Here is a 19,016-nt window from a genome sequence, read left to right on the forward strand (position 1 = left end):
ATCCAGACTACCCTGCAGGGTTTCAGCTGCATGAGAACTTGAATTTGAGGAATTTGTTGCAGTTTCAGATTAAGAATTTTCTAAAAGTGCAAGCAAAATCAAACCAGCAATTTGGCAGCCTTGCTAGCTCTGCCTGCCTGGACTCCCTGTGGCTGCTTCTCCTGCAGGAAATGTCCCAGCAATTGTCACTGATGAGGAGGGGGCTGCATGTCCCACCTTGGCTTTGGCAATGCTCTGTCTGCTGATCTCAGCAGAGCAGAGGCTCCAATTCCTGAAAGTCTCTGGAAGGCGAAGTCTTGAGATCACTCTGCACTTTGGGACCTGCATGTTTTGTTGCTGTAAATGTGGAGAAATCTAGGAGAGGGAGTTGGTTGAAACCTCCTGCTAGGTCTGACTCATCCCAGAGGAATAGTCCATGTGGGGTTGTTCTGGGCTGAGCAGCACACAGTGTACAGGATGGGGCAGCGGAGGCAGAGCAGTCCTGCCCTCCACAACCCCAGCAGTGTTGACACAGCCTGAAGGGGAGAGCAGAGGAGATGAGATCCTGAGATTATCAGTGCAGACGGGGGAGAGGAATGTTGTTTGCTTGTAGCTCTTCTCCATCAAGACTGGCAAAATCCAAACACGAGGGAGGATGCAGGCAGATGCCTATGCGTGGTTTGAGAATGTAACAGAGATAAGCAAGCCCAGGAACAAAGCCAGGGGCTTTAACTTCAGCACAAGAAAAACCGGTCACAGCACAGGCTGGTCTTCTGAAAGCCTTCTGGAGACAGGGGTCTGTCCAGGTCACCTGCAAGCCACCAGTGGCACTGCCTAGGAATGTGTACAAAACATTGCTGCCTTCACACCTGCCCCCACCATCCTCAGACAGCTTCGGTGAGGCAAAAGCCAGTTATGCCTGGTCTCCACTGGAGTCCAGTGGTGCTGTGACCAACACTGCCACCCTCTCATCGGCAGAGTTTGTTGCCAGATAGAGTGGGTGCAGATGAGAGAGAAAAAAAGACAACTGGCAGAGGGAAGCAGGAAAGCAGAACTGAGGCTGATGCTCAGACCTGATGGCAGTTGTTTGCTTGGTTTTGTTCCTTTAGGAGCTGGGATTAGGAAAGAAATCATTTCCAGGAGACACTTTCTCAGCAGAGCCACTTCGGACTGACTCCTTTGCGCCGCAGGGCCTTCCCCAGGCAGCCTGTGCAGCCAGCCCTCCCCCCGGCATTGCAACATCTCCCGCTTTCCAAAGAGACAGGAGCAAACACAGGAAACCCCAGCCCGGTCAAGGTCTGGGAGGTAAATTTGTAACTTAGGACAGACTGTGAGGATGCTGCTCTGTAATATGTAAACACTCCTTTCTTTCTCCAAGAGCCCAGCGCCGCTGAGAGAGCTGATCCCAAACCTCCCTTCATGGTTGAGTCTGCTGAAGAGACGGGACGCAGGTTGGAAATGCAGCCGGGCACACAGGTTCCTTATTCCCTGGAGATGGGCTCCTTCCCTCACTTCTGTAAGTCCTTGTCCTGACCCTGTGCAAATCAGCTATGTGGGCTCAGTTCTGGGTTGGGAGGCTGTGCAGGACACCACTGAGAGGTGTGGGGTTTGCCCAGCCTCCTGGGCATGCTGCTCCTGTAGCCATCTGAACAGAGCCTTTATGGGACTTTAATTTGGCTGCAGGTCTTGGGAAGAAACCCTCGTAGCACTGAGTTGCACTCTCCATTGAAGGAGTTTAGACATTGGGAAAATATAATTTAACAGGAGTGGTGGAGGTGTGATGGGACAGATGGGCTGGGGAAGGAGGTGGCAGCTCTGTCCCCAAAGATGTCTGGTCTGATTTGGGATAGGAAAATGGGTGAGATGAGCTTGTGTTCCTCTGTGTCTCTTCCAGACCTGTGAGTCTGTGCTTTCCTCCTGCAATAGAGGGAAAGAAAAATGTTCAAGGTGTGGAAGGGGATACGGTATTTACAGGTGAGGGCTGTGATGGTTTATGCTAAAGGAGTTTTGGGGATCAGCTCATACAGGTTAAAAAAGAACAGGTGGAAGCTACATGTAAAGCTAGTCAAGAATTTTCCATGAGGATAATACTTTTAACAAAGTGATGCTTCTCTAAAAAATGAAGCTCTTCCTGGATAAATATTGATTTTGTCAAATATATTAAATATGTGTGTGTATGTACACAGAGAGAGAGAATTGCACTGGGAAAAAGTCTGAATGGCCTAATTAATTTCAGATCCCTTTGAACCTGGTTTGGGTTTTGACCTGACTCAATGTGTTTCGCTAACTCTGCTGCAGATGAGCTCTTTGCAATATACATGTAACAATATTCTGACCAAAAAGAATATTTACTTGCCTTTATATATTTCCAAGTCACATAAAATTTAAACCAGCAACTTCTCTTGCTGCTTTACTAGTAAATATGTCACATATCCATATCAATATTAAGTTTACTTAGCATCAGCAGGTACACTATTTGTCTGATTCCTGTATATGAGGTAAACCAGTTGTACAATGCTGGAATTGATCCGGTCAGATGCAAAGTAACCTTTGCATCAATTCTGAACTCTGGGAATCAAAACTAACCTGTGTTGGGCAGATGTGCATGTAAGTAAAGGACAGAGAGAAAATTATGTTCTAGTCTCTGAGCTTTAAAAACTGTCATGAGAGCCAGGAAGGCATCCATCCCACCAGCCTACTCTCACCCCTCAGCATAAAGGGAGGCTGCACAAGATCCCTGCTTGATGCTCAGCCCCAGTCTCAGTTTCAGGCTTAGTCCCCAGACCCTGTTATCTGGGAGTGATCCACAAAGGATTTGTCACCAGCTGCAGCCACCAGAGCCCAGAGTTGAAGTCTAGCGTGTGCTGCCAAAACCAGCTTGCAGGTACTCACAGGTTGGCCCCTTCTGCTCTGCATCTGTCAATAAAGCGAACATCCTTCCCATCCTGACTTTGCCCAGCTGACCTTTTTAAACACGGTTGTGGGTTCTGCCCGATCTTCCCTTTGACAGCTCTGAAGATTCATTCTGAGCGTTGCAGAGGCAGTTGGTTTAGGGGACAGATCAACAACCTTTCATGGGTGCAGGGCTGGCCTGCCTCTCCCTTCCCCGAAGACCAGCTCACGCACACCTGAGAACACTCATGGGGAGCTGGGAGATGCTGCCGTTACAATGGACCAGACGGTCCCCTTCAGACAGCGAGCTCGGAGCTGGCTTTTGCAGGAGAAAGAAATGTCTGTATGAAGTCAGAGAGCTGGGAAATCACAGGTCACTGGACAACAGGAACAAATCCTACTGTAACTTTCATGAAACACCAGTGACCTCCTAGGGAGAACAGTTTTATTACTGGGCTACTCCTTGCAGCAGAGTGGGGACAGTAGAAGCCCTTTAATTAGCTGATGAGGAGGTTTCTCCTAGGCTAGACCTAGACTGTTGTGTTATATGTATAATGTTGAGTAGCATTACAATATCACTGATTTTATAATATCATTGTTATTATAATACCACTGCAGGCATGGTTACAGAGATAGCAGTAGAGGAAAGGGTGGGTATGTGTTTGTTGCAGATGTTTTGAGTCTCCTATTGATCTGCTTCAGCTGAAGAATCTAAATGGGCTGGCCTAAAGGTTTTTTTACCTGGAGAATGAAGTGAGAGGGTGGGTTGAAGTTAGATTTTTTTTGCTGTGATCTTGCTGCTGCTGCAGTAGCTTGCTGGGGTGATTCAGAAGCTGAGCTGAAAGTCCTCACCGTGTGCCTTGTGTGCCCTCTGGCTCTGCTGCTCCTGTAAGTCCCTTGCTTGGGCTAAGCACTATCCTACTGCCCAGAAGGTGCTGCCTCACTGGAGGGGGGTGTTGGGCTGCCCTTGGGAAAGGGAGAGACATGAGCTGCCTAGAGGAGGTTCCTCTGTGGTCTCTCCTGTGACCAAGGAGCAGTGCAGTAGCTCTGAAGTCCTAATATGCCAATGCCTGCTCTGTCCTTGCTGTTGGTGGCTGCTGAGAAAAGCTCTCTCCTCAGATGGGCCCTGCTGCCCTGTGGGTTTTCTGCAATGCTCTTATTTGCTTCTTTCTTGTTACAGCTTTTAATGGGAAGCCTTTGACATGGTTCTGGCAGAAATTGCTCTCATCTTGGCCTGCTTCTTCTGAGTTTTTTTCCAGAAACATTGCTGGATCCTGAACAAGACATTTTGGGGCCAGGTTTTGGATGGTTACCTACCTGTGAGAGGTGGTGGACATGGTAGCTGCATTGTGAGGAGGCCAGGCAGCCTCCACTCCCAACTGGCAGAAGTCCTGTGCTGTCTGGAGTTTTACAAGGGTTTTTGTCTGTACTTTTTGGTATAGCTTATATTACTGTGGTTATTTATGTGTTTATTACTAGAGTAAAGCCTCTGTTCTCAGTGTTTTGAGGAAGAAAAGCATTACACTGCAAATCCAGCTGAAGAAGTTGCATTCAGAGACTGAGACAGACTTGGGGGTGGATTCTTCTGTTGGCACCAACCCTGCTGGGCTTGAGGGCACAAAGTCGAAGTGCACAAGGAATCTTGGTCTCCTTCTAAAAACAAACAAAATCTGAGTTTGCCATCCCTCAGCACCCTGGGGAGTAGGTGGTGTGTCTGCTGCAAACCCAGAGCAGATGAAGTTGCCTGGGGAGTTTGGCTGTTTTGAGGTGGAGGCTCACTCCACTTGAGTCCATCTCTTTGAGAACCCAGCTGAAAGGAAGGCATGAGAGCAAAGATGTCTGGATGGGGTGCTGAGGGCTGTGCTTGCTGGTCCTTGGCATAGGATCCAGCAGGGTTACAGGAGGATACAGCAGTGTTTTGGGAAGAAGGCTGCCTCGGTGTCTGGCTGGCCCTGGGGGCAGCGAAGGGGTTAAAGCTCAGCCGTTCTGCCCAATCAGTCTGGCTTGCCTGTAATAACCAATTAACGAAGTGTAATTGTGCAAATCCATATGTGGCAGTAATTACCAGAGAGATTAATGGATTCCTTCCTTTCTAAGCGGACCCCACCGCAGCTTGCCAGCGTCCCCCCGCCACCTGAAAGGATTCGGAGAGGGGGGAAAGCGGGAGCCGCTCTACCCTGGACACTCTGTGATGAAGCCAAGCGGATGGGGAGGCCCTGTGGGGACTGCCCGGTGCTTGTTTAAATAACCCTTTTCATCTCCCTGCGTTTCCTTATGTACAGCTCGCTGCTCCCTGGCTTGGACCCGGCCTCTTGAGGACAGTTCGTGCCCAGCCTGTCGGGGCCTGGGCTGCCATGTCCCTGCCCTCCCCATTGTCCATTCATTCCCTGCTCCCCGTTCCCCTGTTTAGCCCTAATTGCTGCAGAATATCACGTCTGTTTGCCCTCTTCTTTTGTAGCTTTGTTATTTTAGTTGCAATGGGTAATCCAGCAAACTGTTAAAGGCATACACGAGGCGAGGAGGGGACACCAGGGCGCCTGGGGCAGGTTTTCAGGCCAGGCAATGGGGTTGTGTTTGGGGGATGGCAGCTTGCAATCAGGCTGGGCCTGAGACATCCTCTAGGATGGGTTTTCTTAGGGATATATGACCACAGAAGTCAAGAGGGACTCTGAGGCAGGTGAATACTTCCCCTCCAAATGCTCTGGGTTGTGAAAGAGGGCACTGAGTCTTGCTGAGGGAGAAGGGGGTGCATTTGCAGACCTGTCCCCTGACAGGCCACCACCTGGGCAGCAGGGGCTCCTCCCCAGTTGCACCAGCACCTTGGGCACTTGAGGTGCAAAACTGCCCATCCCACTCAGCAGAGCTGGCCAGCCTTGCTTCCACATCACACACATGGAGCTGTCTGAGCCCTGCTGACCCATGGTGGGGGGGAGCTGGGAAGAGCTCAGCCCTGTTTCTGTGCTAGGCGATGATCCCTGCCCCTGACAGGTATCTCGTGCAGAGAGTCAGCCCGTGGGGAGGGCTGATGTGCCGGCTGGGGAGCCGTCCCTCGCTGGCTGCACGCACAGGGCTGCAGGTGCCCTGGGGGTGGCTGTGCCTGCTCAGCAGGGGATGGGGCAGGTGGCCGGGGAGACAAGAGCCCTTTAGAGCCTGGGATGGCAGGGAGTGGTCACATCTCATCTCGCATCAAGCGTCCTTGCATCCTCACTGCCTTCCTCTTCAGGCTGAAAAGGGGATGCTGTGGTTTGAATCTGGGCCTGTGATGTTTATTTATTTACCCTCTGTGTGTAGCTGGGACTTGGACTTGGGGTAGGTCGGAGCTGTGTGGGCCTGGTGAGAGCATCTTGTGCGTGTGAAAAGCAGTCAGACAGGCCAAAGGTCCATCCATCTTGCAAATGATGGATGCTTCAAGAGAGGATAGGAGCAGAGTGTGCTCAAGTGTCTTTCCCCCATCAGGTATGTGCCAGCAACCTCTGCCCTGAACTGTTCAGCTGCTTCCATCACTGATAACTGTGTGGGTCCAGGACTGGCTGCCCCCAAAATCTACAGTGATATCTGCACAGACATCCCTGCCAAGCACTGACTGGCCCTTGCCTGGCTGTTCTCTGGCAGCTCTGGCCCCATTCACTGCCACATACGTGGTGATGGATCTAAATGACCTTTTCTTATTGCTGACTTGTTACAAGGGCCAGAAATGTGGCTGCTCCAAGGGAGTGGCTGTGCAAGGTGTTCAGCAAACACGAGCAAGGCTCTTCTCCAGCTATGGTTACAGATGATGGGGGAGATTTTGGGAGATTCTTGCCTGGAGGTAGTTTAGGAATGCACAGAAAATTGCATCTTTCTATAAGACCAGGAGATGTGGAGAGCACTGACAGAGATTCTGCTTTTGGGTTTGCTTGCTTGGGGTCCTGGGACCCAGCCCACACTACCTGGTTTCCAGCCAGGAAGAGGCACCGGGGCGGCTCTTGGGTATTGCAAATGGGATAGTTTTGTTTGTCAGAGAGGTGTATCCACTGGTGTCAGCTGAGGCCCTCGACTGTTTTAGCTCTTCCATTTCACCTGACCAAGGGTTCATCAATATCCATCTTCCCTTGCTGCTGGGTCATCCTAGGTTAGAGGTTGTGTGCCAAAGTATGGCATGTAAACATGTTTCCTGTGTCTGCTTTGCTTGTGGGATCTTGAAGTAGCCTATGTCTTTGGGGGAGCAGCTTTTCTGGAAAGCTTCCCACCTGGCACAAATGCCCAGTACTTCAGAGAAGTACTTGGGGCACCGAGGGATGTGTCTTGCACAATTTCTGGGATGCTTGAAATGTTGGGTCTTTGTTGCCCTGGGTTTTAGGTTCTGGGGCTGAAAGATTTAGTGGATAGGTATGATTTAAAAGCCTCATTAATTAAATGAGCCATGGAGACTGGTATGTGTGGGTATGGCTTGGCTCTTAAATGACTGGAGTTCCCTGTGGGAACATCCTTTACTGACTCACAAACTGTGCTTGGGAACTATCTGATGGGAAGAGCCAATCTTTGCAACTATCAGGACAGACTCTGGGACTGGTGAATTAACCAACTTTTGGGGTTGTGCTGCTGGTCTGGAAAGCTTAAGGCCTTATAAGGAACTGGGTTCCAGATTTTTCAACTAGGATGTGTTTGGCTGGCAGATGAGACAGCTTTGTGGAGAAGCTGCTCTGGGATCTCCAGGGCTTGCTTTAATAAGCTGGCTTAAGCCAGTGCACATCAGTGCAGTGCCAGTACTTGAGCATGTTTTGCTGTGCCCACATCATCCCAGGTCCTTTCTCTGCTTCTGCTGTGTAGAAGCTGCTCCTTCTGCTCAGAGGCTTGAAAGGAAATGGCCAAAACATGTGGCTGGAGCTCTTTTCTCTCTCTTTCTGCTGGGAAGAGGTTGAGGGGCAGAGGACAGATATTTGACAGTGACAGCGTGTCATTCCACATCCCTGCAAATTCTTCAGGTGCTTGCTCCTCACTGCTGGGCTGTCTTGGCTCTGTGAGGTGTGGTCTGTCTTTGTCTTGGTCCAGAGCTGTTCCTTTCTTTGAGGCACAGGGAATTTTGTCATGTTCCCATGGCTTTAACTACCAGTGGATTTTCCATTTGGTGCAGGAGAACACGTGGCTTTTGGGAGAAGAATATGTTTGGAAGGCAGTGGAACACATTGATAAGGAGAGGGATGCTCACTGTAGCTGGCTCCTTACCCACCCCTCGGTTGCACAGGGAGGGTTTTAAACATTTTCTGCAGGGAAACATTGAGGAACCGATCTTGTGGGAGAACATTTTGGCTGAGTTTCATGTTGTGTTTGTCTCCCTTCTGCTGCCACTGGAAGGCGAGTCCTGGGGAAGGATAGCTGCTAGAACAACAATGAGAGATGTGTGTCTGTGTGGGCAAGGCAAAGAGATGGCTCAGTCCTCTGAATGTCAAACAGACTGGGCTGGCAGATTCTTGAACTGAAATTGGTTGTACATAAAAGGAGATGATCTCAAAATGAACCTGTTGCTTTTCTGTGAATTGGAAATGCCTGCATGGCTTAGGGGTCAGATGCAAACTACCAAGAGTGGAGTGGTTTGAGCCACCAGCGGAGGCAGAGACAGTGAGGGCTAAGGTGAGGTCTTTATATCCCCCTCTCCTGTCTTTTTTTTTACTGCCAGTTTATGAGGGGGGTTCTTTGGGCTTCAGCTCATCTTAAATGCATTTTATGCCTCATGTGCTTGGGCAACAAAACTTGGTTGTGCTTAATTTCTTCCAACTGCCGTACCTCTGGATCTGCTGTTTGGGAATAGGCTGCAAAGGCATGTTTGCAGCAGAGCATGGACATGGGTGTGTCTTTAGGCAGAGATGGGGATTGGTTTATTGATTGGGGATGTGCTGGGGGTGGGTTTTTTTCCCCCCTGGTGACTGAGAGGCATCTTAGGTGTGAGCTGGGAGCTTGCAGTGTGCAGAATTGCTGTGCTGGTAGTGCTAGGCCAGGTTTGCTGTATCAGAGTATTTGGAGCAATGAAAACTTGTTCCAAGACTGCTTGAAACTCAGTGGAGCTCAGGAGAGCCATCCCCAGGAAGATTGTGTCATTACAGAAGCTGGTGATTTTTGTGCATTAGATAGGACAGCAAAGCTTTGAGAAACCTGCCTCTCCCTCTTTCATGCAGACACACTTGGGTTTTTGTGATATTTGATTTCCTTCTTTGCTTTCAGGGGACCGAATGGACAGGCTGAAATCTACTGAAAAAGGGATTAATGAGCCAGTGGCATCTGCAGAAATGAAGTGGAAATGGGATCCAAGTAAGCTGCCTGGCTCCCAAGGAGCTGCAAGCATACTATAGGAGGGGCAGCAGCCCCACCATCCCACTGTGGCTTATTTAAAATGTCTCTTTGACTGGAGGAAGGACTAAACTCAAAGGCAGGTGGCTGAGAAGTGCTGACAGGAGCTGCACCTTAGTGACATGGTGAATGTGGCTTTTGGGCCCTTAGTCCAGATCAAAAGCTCTGTGGCCGTGTGACTCACAGTGCTAATCTGGTGTAGTGCTGCCTCCTTCCCCAGATCTTTTCAAATGACAGTAATGGGCCAATTTGATAAGGCAGGCTTTATCCTGGATCAGATATGCTGGCTACCAGAGAGCAGGCTGTATGGGAGACATAAAAGGAGAGACAGGAGTGATTCAGAGAAAGCTGGAGCCCTCACTATGGCATTAATGTGACAGTGTGAAGTCAGATGTTCACACCTGATCCAGGCAGTGCTCAGTGGTGAAACAAAGTGTGTGCAAGCTTGAAGCTGTGGCCTTTCTGGCTTGGAAAGACCTGGATTAGAAATCCAAAAGCACATGCTGATCTCCCCTCTCCCATGGCAGGATACAGAGGGTCCTGGGATTAGGTGTTTTATGACAATTATCAACCTTCTGGGCTTTTGGGGCCTGGCTTGGACCTTGGGACCCATGGCTGTGCCCTCACCTGTGAAGGTATTGGTGCTAGCCCTTGAGGTGAAGCTGTTCCTCTTGGATACCTTCAAGCCTTCCTCCCCTGAGAAAGGAGCTACTCAGTGCAGGAATAACCCTTGTTACCTTGAACTCCAAGACAGCCACATTTGCCTGTCTGGTATAAATAGACCATCTGAGGCAGCCGGATGTGATGGAGATTGACAGGTTGTCTCTGGAGTTTTGCACTTGCCGAAGCAGGAGGAAATGTAAAAGCATGAACGTGGGGATGCACAGCGTGAGAGTAGCAAGCAAAGCCCCCAGGTGCACAGCAAGCTGTGGCACCTGCTGGGGGGATGCAGGTGGGAGCCCTTTGTGGCCTTGTGCAGGGCAATGCTGTGACAAGACCTTTCCCACCCTGTGTTGAGCTCTGGTGGCCATCAGCACGTGCCAGGTCCAGATGAGGTCTCCCCTCAGCAACCTCTTCTCCAGACTGAACAGAACAAGTGGCCTCAGCTGCTCCTCACACGGCTTCCCCTCAAGGGCCTTCACCATCTTTTTTGCCTTCCTTTGGACACTCTCTAATGACTTAATATCTTTCTTATATTGTGCTGCCCAAAACTGCCACAATATTCAAGGTGAGGCTGCCCCAGTGCAGAGCAGAGCAGGACACTCCCCTCCCTCGCCTGGCTGGTGATGCTTTGCCTGATGCCCCCTAGGACATGGTTGGCCTTCCTGGCTGCCAGGGCACTGCTGACTCATGGCCAACTGGCTATTGACCAAGGCCCTCAGGTCCCTTTCCCAGCACTTCTTTCCAGCATCTCATTCCCCAGTACAATGAGGGTTGGCCCATCCCAGGTGCAGAATCTGGCACTTCCCCTTGTTGAACTTCCTCTGGTTGGTGACTGCCCAGTCCTCTGATTTGTCAAGGTCTCTCTGCAGGGCCTCCCTGACTTCGAGGGAGCCAACAGCTCCTCCCAGTTTTTTGTCATCTGCAGACTTGCTCAGTATCCCTTTCAGTCCTGCGTCCAAGTCATTTATGAAGATGTTGAAGAGCACTCAGCCCAAGATGGAGCCCTGTGGAATCCCACTAGTGACAAGTGGCCAGTCTGATGTTACCCCATTCAGTGTTACACTCTGTGAACCAATAGCTCACCCACTGCCTGATGTGTTTATCCAGCTGTGGACTGGGCATTTTGTTCAGAAACATGCTGGGAGAGACAGTATCGAAATCTTTACTGAAATCCAAAAAGATTACACAACTTGCTTCCCTTGATCAATTATGGGCTTGCTTATTCCCTTGCAAACCCAACCCAAGGCAATGGATGCTTTTGACAAAAAAAAAAAAAAATTTTTCAGAGGGTCCAAATGGCTACTTTTTGGGATCCACCTTCCCAGGAATACTTTGTTGCCTGCTTTTCCATGACGCTACCACTGCTGACCTTTCTGCTCTGTCAAGGGGGAGTCTCTGGGAAGCACATAGGCAGTGATTCTTCGCTGGTACAAAGGCTGCGATTGTTGGCAGCTTGACGCCCCAGAAAGTGTCTAATTGACTTGACTCTCTCTAGCTGGGCTCCGAATGGATTTTCTGCCTCGGGATATCTCGGCGTTATAGTGGACCTGTTGTTTTTGCTCCCCGCATGATATTAAAAAGTGTATTGTTGGAGAAGAAAGCGTGAGTCAGAGCGGATGTGCGGAGGGAGCTGCCTGTCGCCCCGTGAACCAGTGCCAGAGCAGAGGAGCGAAGCGAGACGGGGTCACCTGCCATCCACAGTTAGGAGCTCAAAACTCTCTTGGAGCGTCTCAGGGAAGGAGCTCGGCTTGATGGTACAGATGTAAATCTGCCCTTTGCATCTCAAATAGGGAGCAGTAGCATTAAAATATCTTCTCTACTAGTTTAGTAATGTTTATCTACTCCAGTGCATCTCCAGTGCGGGCTTTGTCCCAGGTGGGCGGAGGCCTTGCTCAGGTATCTCTTGTCACGCTGGCACCGATGTCTGTAAGTGTCTTGCCTGCACCTGTGTCAAAATGTGCATGTGCCACCACTGGTGCCTGTCTGGGGCGGTAATTCCCTGCAGGAGTGGGCAGCTGGGCTCTGCAACCAGCAAAGCTGCTGGAGGTGCTTAGGCAGGCGTAAGAGGATTCGGTGACACCGCTGATTAGTGTCCAGGGCCTCATTACAGTGCTGGTAATTGAAGGTCTCCCAAGGTTTAAACACGCTGGGAATTATTTGCCCTCAGAGGCTGCGCTTGGCTGCGTGGGACGGTGCTTCCTGCAAGGTAGGCAGTGCCCTCCCTGGAGCAGCCTGGCACTGGGATTGGTGGCCCCTGCCCTCCAGACCTTGGGGAGAGAACACGTTGGGTGGCAATTGTACGGCTCAGCTCGGGGAGAGATAGGGAAGGCCTGGGAAGAAGGAGAGGGCAGACTGTGTTACTGCAGGTGTGGTTGTGGTGCTGCTGTTTGAATGTGCTGCTGCTGGTAATTGCATTAGCCTGGTGGGGCTCTGGGGGTAATTTCATTAGCTTGGTGTCTGTGGTTATTGCTGGACATGAGACAGTGGTGAGAAAGGGCAGGGCTAGGTGGGGAAGGGCTGATGCAGCAGCCCCCTTCCTCTTCATCTCCAGGGAATCACAGGAGGCACCTTGCCTTTTGCTGACTTTTGCCTGTGCCAGGCCAATGCCAACCAGTACAACAAATGAATAAGGTTGGCTCAGTCCACTGGTTAGCCTGGAGAAACCCATATTGAAGTCCCTGCTCTGCTGCTGACTCCCTGTTTGGCCCTGAGTGTGTCACTTAGTGTCTGTGTGTCTGCCCTTCGAGGCCAGCAGGGAGGAAAATGGGCATTTTGGCTCCTGGGGCTCTCAACCTGGTAGCCCCTATTGCTACTTACTATCCCTGTGAAGGGAGGCCCAGCTCTAACAGCAACACCCCATGGGCAGTGGGTTTTCTCTGGGAGTCTCTCATTCTGGAGCAGTGTCAGGAGGAAGATACATGTGCAGCTGTAGGATTATGAGAGCTGCCATCTTTTTATTTGGTCCTACATGTGACATCAGCATAAACATAGAATGCCTTTGTCTTTAAGCAGAGATGGGATGGGGGCCTGATGGAATTCTTGGTCATGTTTGGCATTTTCCTGGTTCAAGGAAAAGGAAAAGGGACCATGTTTAATTTTTAGCTTTCCTGGTTCTGGTGCAGGGTGGAATAAATGGTAAGCCTTCCATATTTAGGGTCTGATGCCAGAGACCAGCATCATAAAAGGCTTGGTGGAGTAGTACCAGGAGCTCTTTGAGATGCTATTCCAACACACTGCTGAAGTACTGTCTGCAGTACAGTGGCCTTGGAAAGCTAACTGGGAGGTGAGTGAGTTGGGGATCTCAACAGGACATTAGCTTCTCTGCTGGCTCAAGCAGCACTGCTTTGTTGGGAGTCCTGCTCTGACTGATGCCCCCAGATGTGGCTGCTGGATGCCCATCAGCAGCACTGAGTCCCATCTGGGTGCAGCACGGCAATAGTTTTCCTTCCTAAGTTGACAGTGGCAGTCATAGTCTTCTCCTTTTACGTAAGGGGAGGTGGTGGAATAAAAACATTCAGTAACTTGAAGCAGTGCACTGTTATATTCTAGTAGAAACTGGGGGGCTGCCTCCTGTATGGTCCTGCAGCACTGCTTAAGAGAGACTGGACTGGCTCCTGGAGTCTGTCTGTCACAGACTGATTTGGGTACAGGGGCTGGAGCTTCTCCACACTCAAAAATCCATGGTGGTCTCCTGTGTTAGTTGCCTGATGCTTGACTTGCCTGAGGAAAGGGCCTGGAGGGCTTTCCTTGAAGTTGCTCAGTGTGTGCATGTGTTCTGCAGCACTAAGCACTCACTAACCCAGATCTGCTAAAAATCAATAAAGTAATCCACTTACTGCTTGGGACTGCCAACCTTTTTAAGGAGCTCAGAGATATTTTGTCTTCTTTCCTCTCCCCTTTCTTTTAAGCTGAAAGAAAAGAGCTATGGGGAAGGGTGTGCTGACGGAGCTGGACTAAAATCAGGCTCTTTGCTCTGGGCAGATCAATAAAAATAATTCCCTACTAAAACTTCATTAGCATGGAGTTAAAGCTGCTGAGATCCCGTGTGGTGGGTAAGAATTAATGGTACTAGTAAATCTCAGCACGGTTGGTGCTTAGAACGCAAAGCTGCTTCACTGCTCACACCTCCCTGTGCCCGGAGCTGCTGGGGCTGAACTGAACATGCAGCTTGGCTCTCCCCTGCTCTGTCCCACGGCTGCTTGGCGAGGGCACAACCCTCTTGTCTGGCCTGAGGGCAATGGATGAGCCAGCCTGGGAAGATAGGGAGGTGTGACTCAAGCAGGTGGAAGCAGAACTGTTGTGCAAGAGCAGATTTGTCTCAAAACAGCGTCTCGGTTATGAGTGCTGGTGGACTGGGGATAGATGGCCCTGGTGCATCTCTGCAGGGTAATGGACAGATGATAGGAAAGGTTTCTGAGGGGGTGCTGGACAGGCAGGCTTCCCATCATACCAGAGCTTTCCTGTAACACCAGATCAGAGAAACATCCCCCTGGCGGGTTGTTGTGTGGGGCTGCACAAAGTCCCTCTCTTATGTGGAAATCTTGGATCTTATTGAGGGTGTGGGTGTGAAAATCACTTCTTTTGGAAGCAGATTGTTTGCTGGGGGTTTTGATTGAAAAATGTTTCTTTCAGTCTTGTCACAGAGGAAAAAAACTTGCTCTGCTGAGAAATCCAATTTTCTATCCGGAGATTGAAAGAAGCCACCTTGCAGCCTGTTCCTCAGCAGTGCCCTGGGTCTCTGCCTGTGAGGTACTGAGGCATCCCTGGCTTGTGCCTGGCTCTTGTCTCCTGGCCCCAACAAGGATCCCCAGTGCGGCTGTTAAAGGACAGCACCAGAAGCAAAGCCAGTGTTATCCTGAAATAGCAAACTTTTCCTACAGGTTAGAAATCCTGCAGTTTCTGGGATTGATGTCACTGGGATTAGACAGGGTGGAATGTGGGGCAGCATCCACTGAAACAGGAGCTGTGCCTACATCTTCTGCACCTGGATGAAGCTGTGAACACTGGCTGGATGACTGGCCCTTGCTGAGGGTGTTTGCTGAGGATGTCCTTGTTGTATATTGCAGTGGTGGCAGGGGAGGACACAAGCTCAGCTGAACAGGGAGTGGGACAGGACATAGCCCCACAATTAGATGGTGCTGTGTTATGCTCTTGTGGTGGTTATCAAACCCTCTGGTCTCCCTTCCCTGGAACTCAAACCATGAGATGTGTAACCGTGGTGCTCAGCTGCCTGTTCTCCCCTGAAACAGTTCTGCAGTGCCATTAATGTTTGTGCAATAAAACAAATGAGATGTGAAAGGTGGCCAGATAGAAGATACAAGAGTGATCTCTGCTGTTTGTATTCCCCCTGTGAGACTGCAGTTGCTTGGGTTTTTTGCCTCAGTAGAACCTACTCTGAATACTGATCTCCTTTTTTTTTTTTTAAACTGTGAGAAAAGCCAGCGTGTGTAAACCTGTGCTAGAGCTAATGGGCTATACAGAATGCTGATACTACTGCCTGCAAACCTCCTCACTCTTGACAGCAGGCAGGTTATCCATTTGTTCTGCTACATGGAGATGCACTCCCAAATGTTACCTTCCCATTCCCAGGTAAACTCAAAAGTCCTGGAGTTGATATGATGTAACTGCTGCCTGTAAAGAGCTGTACATCCATGTCACAGTATCCTCCTGATACTGCACATAACCAAGTCATCAAACACAGGTGCAGAGCAGAAATGGGAGGAAACCAAATCACCTTTTAAAAATAATTTAAAAGTTGTTAATATGAGGGAGGGAAAAGCCCTTTCCCTTGCTTAAACTCTAGCTAGAGATAAATGGATATGGCAATGTCTGAGAGCAAAGGAAGAAACAGAGCTAACAAGGATAACCTTTCCTTCTCCTGCACACGTGGTATCTCAGGGTTGACAGCACCTCAGTCAGCATCTGCCTGAGCTGCTGCTGGGCTGGCATATTCCATGCCTTTCTTCCAGCATGTTTAGTGCCAAAGGGCAGCATGGGTCCTTGGGTGTCCGGAAGGGAGCCAAGTGCCAGAAGGCCCTTGAAGGATGCCAAACATCCTAATCTGCTCTTCCCTCATTTTGTCTTGCTGTTTGCATGGCATGCTCTCCATCCTGTATGTGGGGATGGTTTGTGCTCTCCCTGGGAAGGCAAAGGCCCTTGCTAGCCCTGTGCCCCCTTTCTCTGCCACGTGGCTTGTGCCAACAATAGGGCTGCAACCCACCTTTTCTTCCAACACACATGTGGTCTTGGTCTCTGTTTGCTTTATAGCCTTTAGCAAAATTCTTCTCTCTTCCATTCCTTTGAGGAGACTTCATTTGAAGTCTCCCAGATCAGAAACCAGAAATAGAGGGCTGTGCTGCTGCCTGCATCCCTGCCTTTTCCCAGAATTGCATGGGTTTGGTAGGGGGCTTGTGAGGCAGGGAACTAGTCCTGCTTCAGAGTACCAGGAGGAGGCAGTGCTGGAGACTGCATGTACCTTTGTCCCAGTCTGGCAACTGGCTACTTATTTTTGCTTATTTCTACCCTTTTTCTGCAGACCTTCATTGTCAGGATGGGTGGGCATTAAATTGAAGTTATAGATGTAAGTATGGGACTGTCTGTGAAGCGTACTGCACTCCGCTGCCATGGCCATGAACACTTTACTGTGTGGCACAGATTGAGCCCCCAGGGTTCTGTCCTGTGTCCCACCTCTTCTCATCCCATGCAGCTTTAGCAACTGGTTAATGATGCTTTTTTTGTGTGATTTGGGTATTTTTGGACTCCTTTGGGTGGAGTAGGGAATGGGAATTGAACTTCTAGCTCCACTAGCCCCAAGAAGGTCCTAGTCCTCCTCAGCCCATCAGGGCTGCGTTTCCTGGGGGTGACTGCAGTCCAGCACCACAGGGCCACGACGTGATGTTGGGAGCAAGCTGAGGCATGGTTTGGTATGGGATGGGAGTGTGGAGCTCTGTTCCTGCACAGCCCTAGCCCCAAAGGACTGGGTTGGTTGCACATGAGCTGTTGGCCAGCCCATCATCATCGTCATCATCTGGGTGAGGGTTGGTCCTTCGCCTGGCCAGAGAACCCTCCACATGGCTGGGGCTGGTGTAACTAATACACTGCAGCGAGTCTCCACTGGTGGAAAAGCAAAGCCCCCCCCCGCCGCCTCCTTCCCCACGATGCTCCTCCCCTAAACGACTTAACCTCTCCCCCTCCTCCCAATTTCTGATCTATACCGGAGCCGTCATGCATTGATTGGCATCTTATCCGGGCGATTATGCTCCCTGGACGGTCCGCCGTGAATTTGCAGGGAGCCGAGACAGCTGAGCACGGGAGCCAGCCCTGAGCGGCGGAGAACAAGAGCATGTCTCATCCCGGCGAGCAGCTGCTGCCGGCGTGAAGCAAGGATGAGGCCACGGGAGGAGGCAGCTGCCCTGGCACCCTCCGAGAGCCCCTGCTCCTGCAGAGCCATGTCCCGACCCCGGCGGGCTGCGCTGCGCTCCGGGCAGCTTTGAAGTTAGAGCAGGCAGTTGTGTTTAGAAAGGCAAGCGATGAACTGAAGATTAAACATGTATGGGAATTATCCTCACTTCATTAAGTTTCCTGCAGGCTTTGGCAGTAAGTATTTTACTTGCGTTTGCAATCTGTGCCTTCTGGGTTAGGTGGAGGAACTGATCCCACAGTAGGACTGTGAGGGGGGGGTAAAGGGAATTTAAAAACGTGTTTAACCTAGCTCGTATGTGGCTGTAACCTGCAGTGCCTGTGTGCTTGTGGTCGAAGCTGTCCTGTGGTTATGTGTGCTGTGAACTTCTGCACAGCCAAACCAGGCTGCCTGAAATTATGCAGGCTTGAGTCAAACCATTGCACTCTGCTTTGAAGTTTAGTATATAATTTGGGTGATGCATGTATGTGTCCACGTGTGAGGGGCTGAATCTATTCATTGAAAGAGCAGGATTAAACCCAGCAGGCATCTTTTGGATTTCATTTTTATTAAGTTGTCGGAGGAAAAAATTACTTTTAGAACATAAAGCACCCCCCAAGAAAATCTTAAGCTGGCTCTTTCCTTGCCCGGTGGCTGTATCCTGCTCTTGTGACACAGATACCACCGTAATCGTGTGAAGCTGTGTCAGATTAGCCAAGTGAGACTGCCCAGGGAGGCAGCAAAGGGCTGGGGCTGCAAGGCTGTGATACCCCCATGCACACTGGTGTGAGCGAGTTCTGGTTGCAGAAACCACAGCTGCTCTTGGGAAATGGACTTTGGAATTACTGGAGCTCGCTCATTATTTTTATCTGAAGTTATTTCTCTTGTCCTAACGTGGGGAAGAGGTTGAGGATCTGTTGGGTGCTCCCCAACCAAGGCAGGGAGTGGACAGGTTGGAGTGCTTGGCTGTGAGGGGTTGGGAGCACCCATGTATTGACTGCTGACAGAAGCACTGGTGCTGCTCCAGGAAATTTAGATGCATTGTTATTTATGGATGTGGAAAGTCTTACTATGGAAAACTTGTTCCCAGCCCTTGAAGGTGGGTAAATGCCTCCAAGTCTTGCTCTGGAGGCCCCCAGGCTGTGCACATCAGCCTGTTATTTCTCTGCTAGAGAAAAGGTTTGTGCAGACATGGAATTGCACATGGGATGTTCCCACTATGTGTATGTTTTTTCCCCCTCCCTCTTGCACCAGATGCTCACCTCTGGTAATTCTCCAACTCCAGAAAAGTCACTGGTATTGCATCAAGTCATCTGCAAGTTTCACAAGCGCTTGACTTTCCAAAATACCTTTTTAGGCTGTTTCTGCAGAAAAGAGATGACTCGTTGGAAGAATCTATTGCTCACTGGTGTTTTTAAGGAACAAGCAAAGACAAGCTGAACTCTCTCCTATTGCTGCAATAAGACTGAAACAATGAAAGTGTTATTTGTGTTTAATTTATTGAGTATTACAGATTTGCAAGGAACTGAAAGAAAAGTGACATTCAAACTGATCTTCACAGAAACCAGGCACAGATCCCTGTAGGGACAGGGGTCACGGTGCTCAGAAGAGCCTTTGGGAGATTTTTAGGAGAGGAAAATGATAGTAGGAACAGAGGGATTTCTGTCCCACCAATAAAGGTGAAGGGGCTATTCTCCAGCTCACCAGCAGTTCAATATATTGGGGCTTCAGCTTTCATTAAAAGTATGTTTAACTGGTG

The 19,016-nt window shown here is 50.0% G+C and overlaps 1 protein-coding gene across 5 annotated transcripts in view; it reads left to right on the plus strand.

Annotated features, from left to right (window-relative positions):
* The window catches only part of RXRG (retinoid X receptor gamma), a 48,398-nt gene that overhangs the window by 10,973 nt on the left and 18,409 nt on the right, over nt 1–19,016 (plus strand). For 2 of the 5 annotated variants that reach the window (XM_017815754.1, XM_017815756.1), the window contains exons 3-4: nt 1,089–1,284; nt 1,358–1,495. In XM_017815754.1, coding sequence (XP_017671243.1) covers nt 1,399–1,495 — 97 coding nt within the window. In that variant the 5' untranslated portion in view covers nt 1,089–1,284; nt 1,358–1,398. Of the gene's footprint in view, nt 1–1,088; nt 1,285–1,357; nt 1,496–17,326; nt 17,455–19,016 lie in introns of those variants that run through there. The other 3 variants (XM_017815758.1, XM_017815755.1, XM_017815757.1) reach the window with 3 other exon arrangements.

Source organism: Lepidothrix coronata, unplaced genomic scaffold (genome assembly GCF_001604755.1).
Source record: "Lepidothrix coronata isolate B3197 unplaced genomic scaffold, Lepidothrix_coronata-1.0 Scaffold52, whole genome shotgun sequence".
NCBI lineage: Eukaryota > Metazoa > Chordata > Aves > Passeriformes > Pipridae > Lepidothrix > Lepidothrix coronata.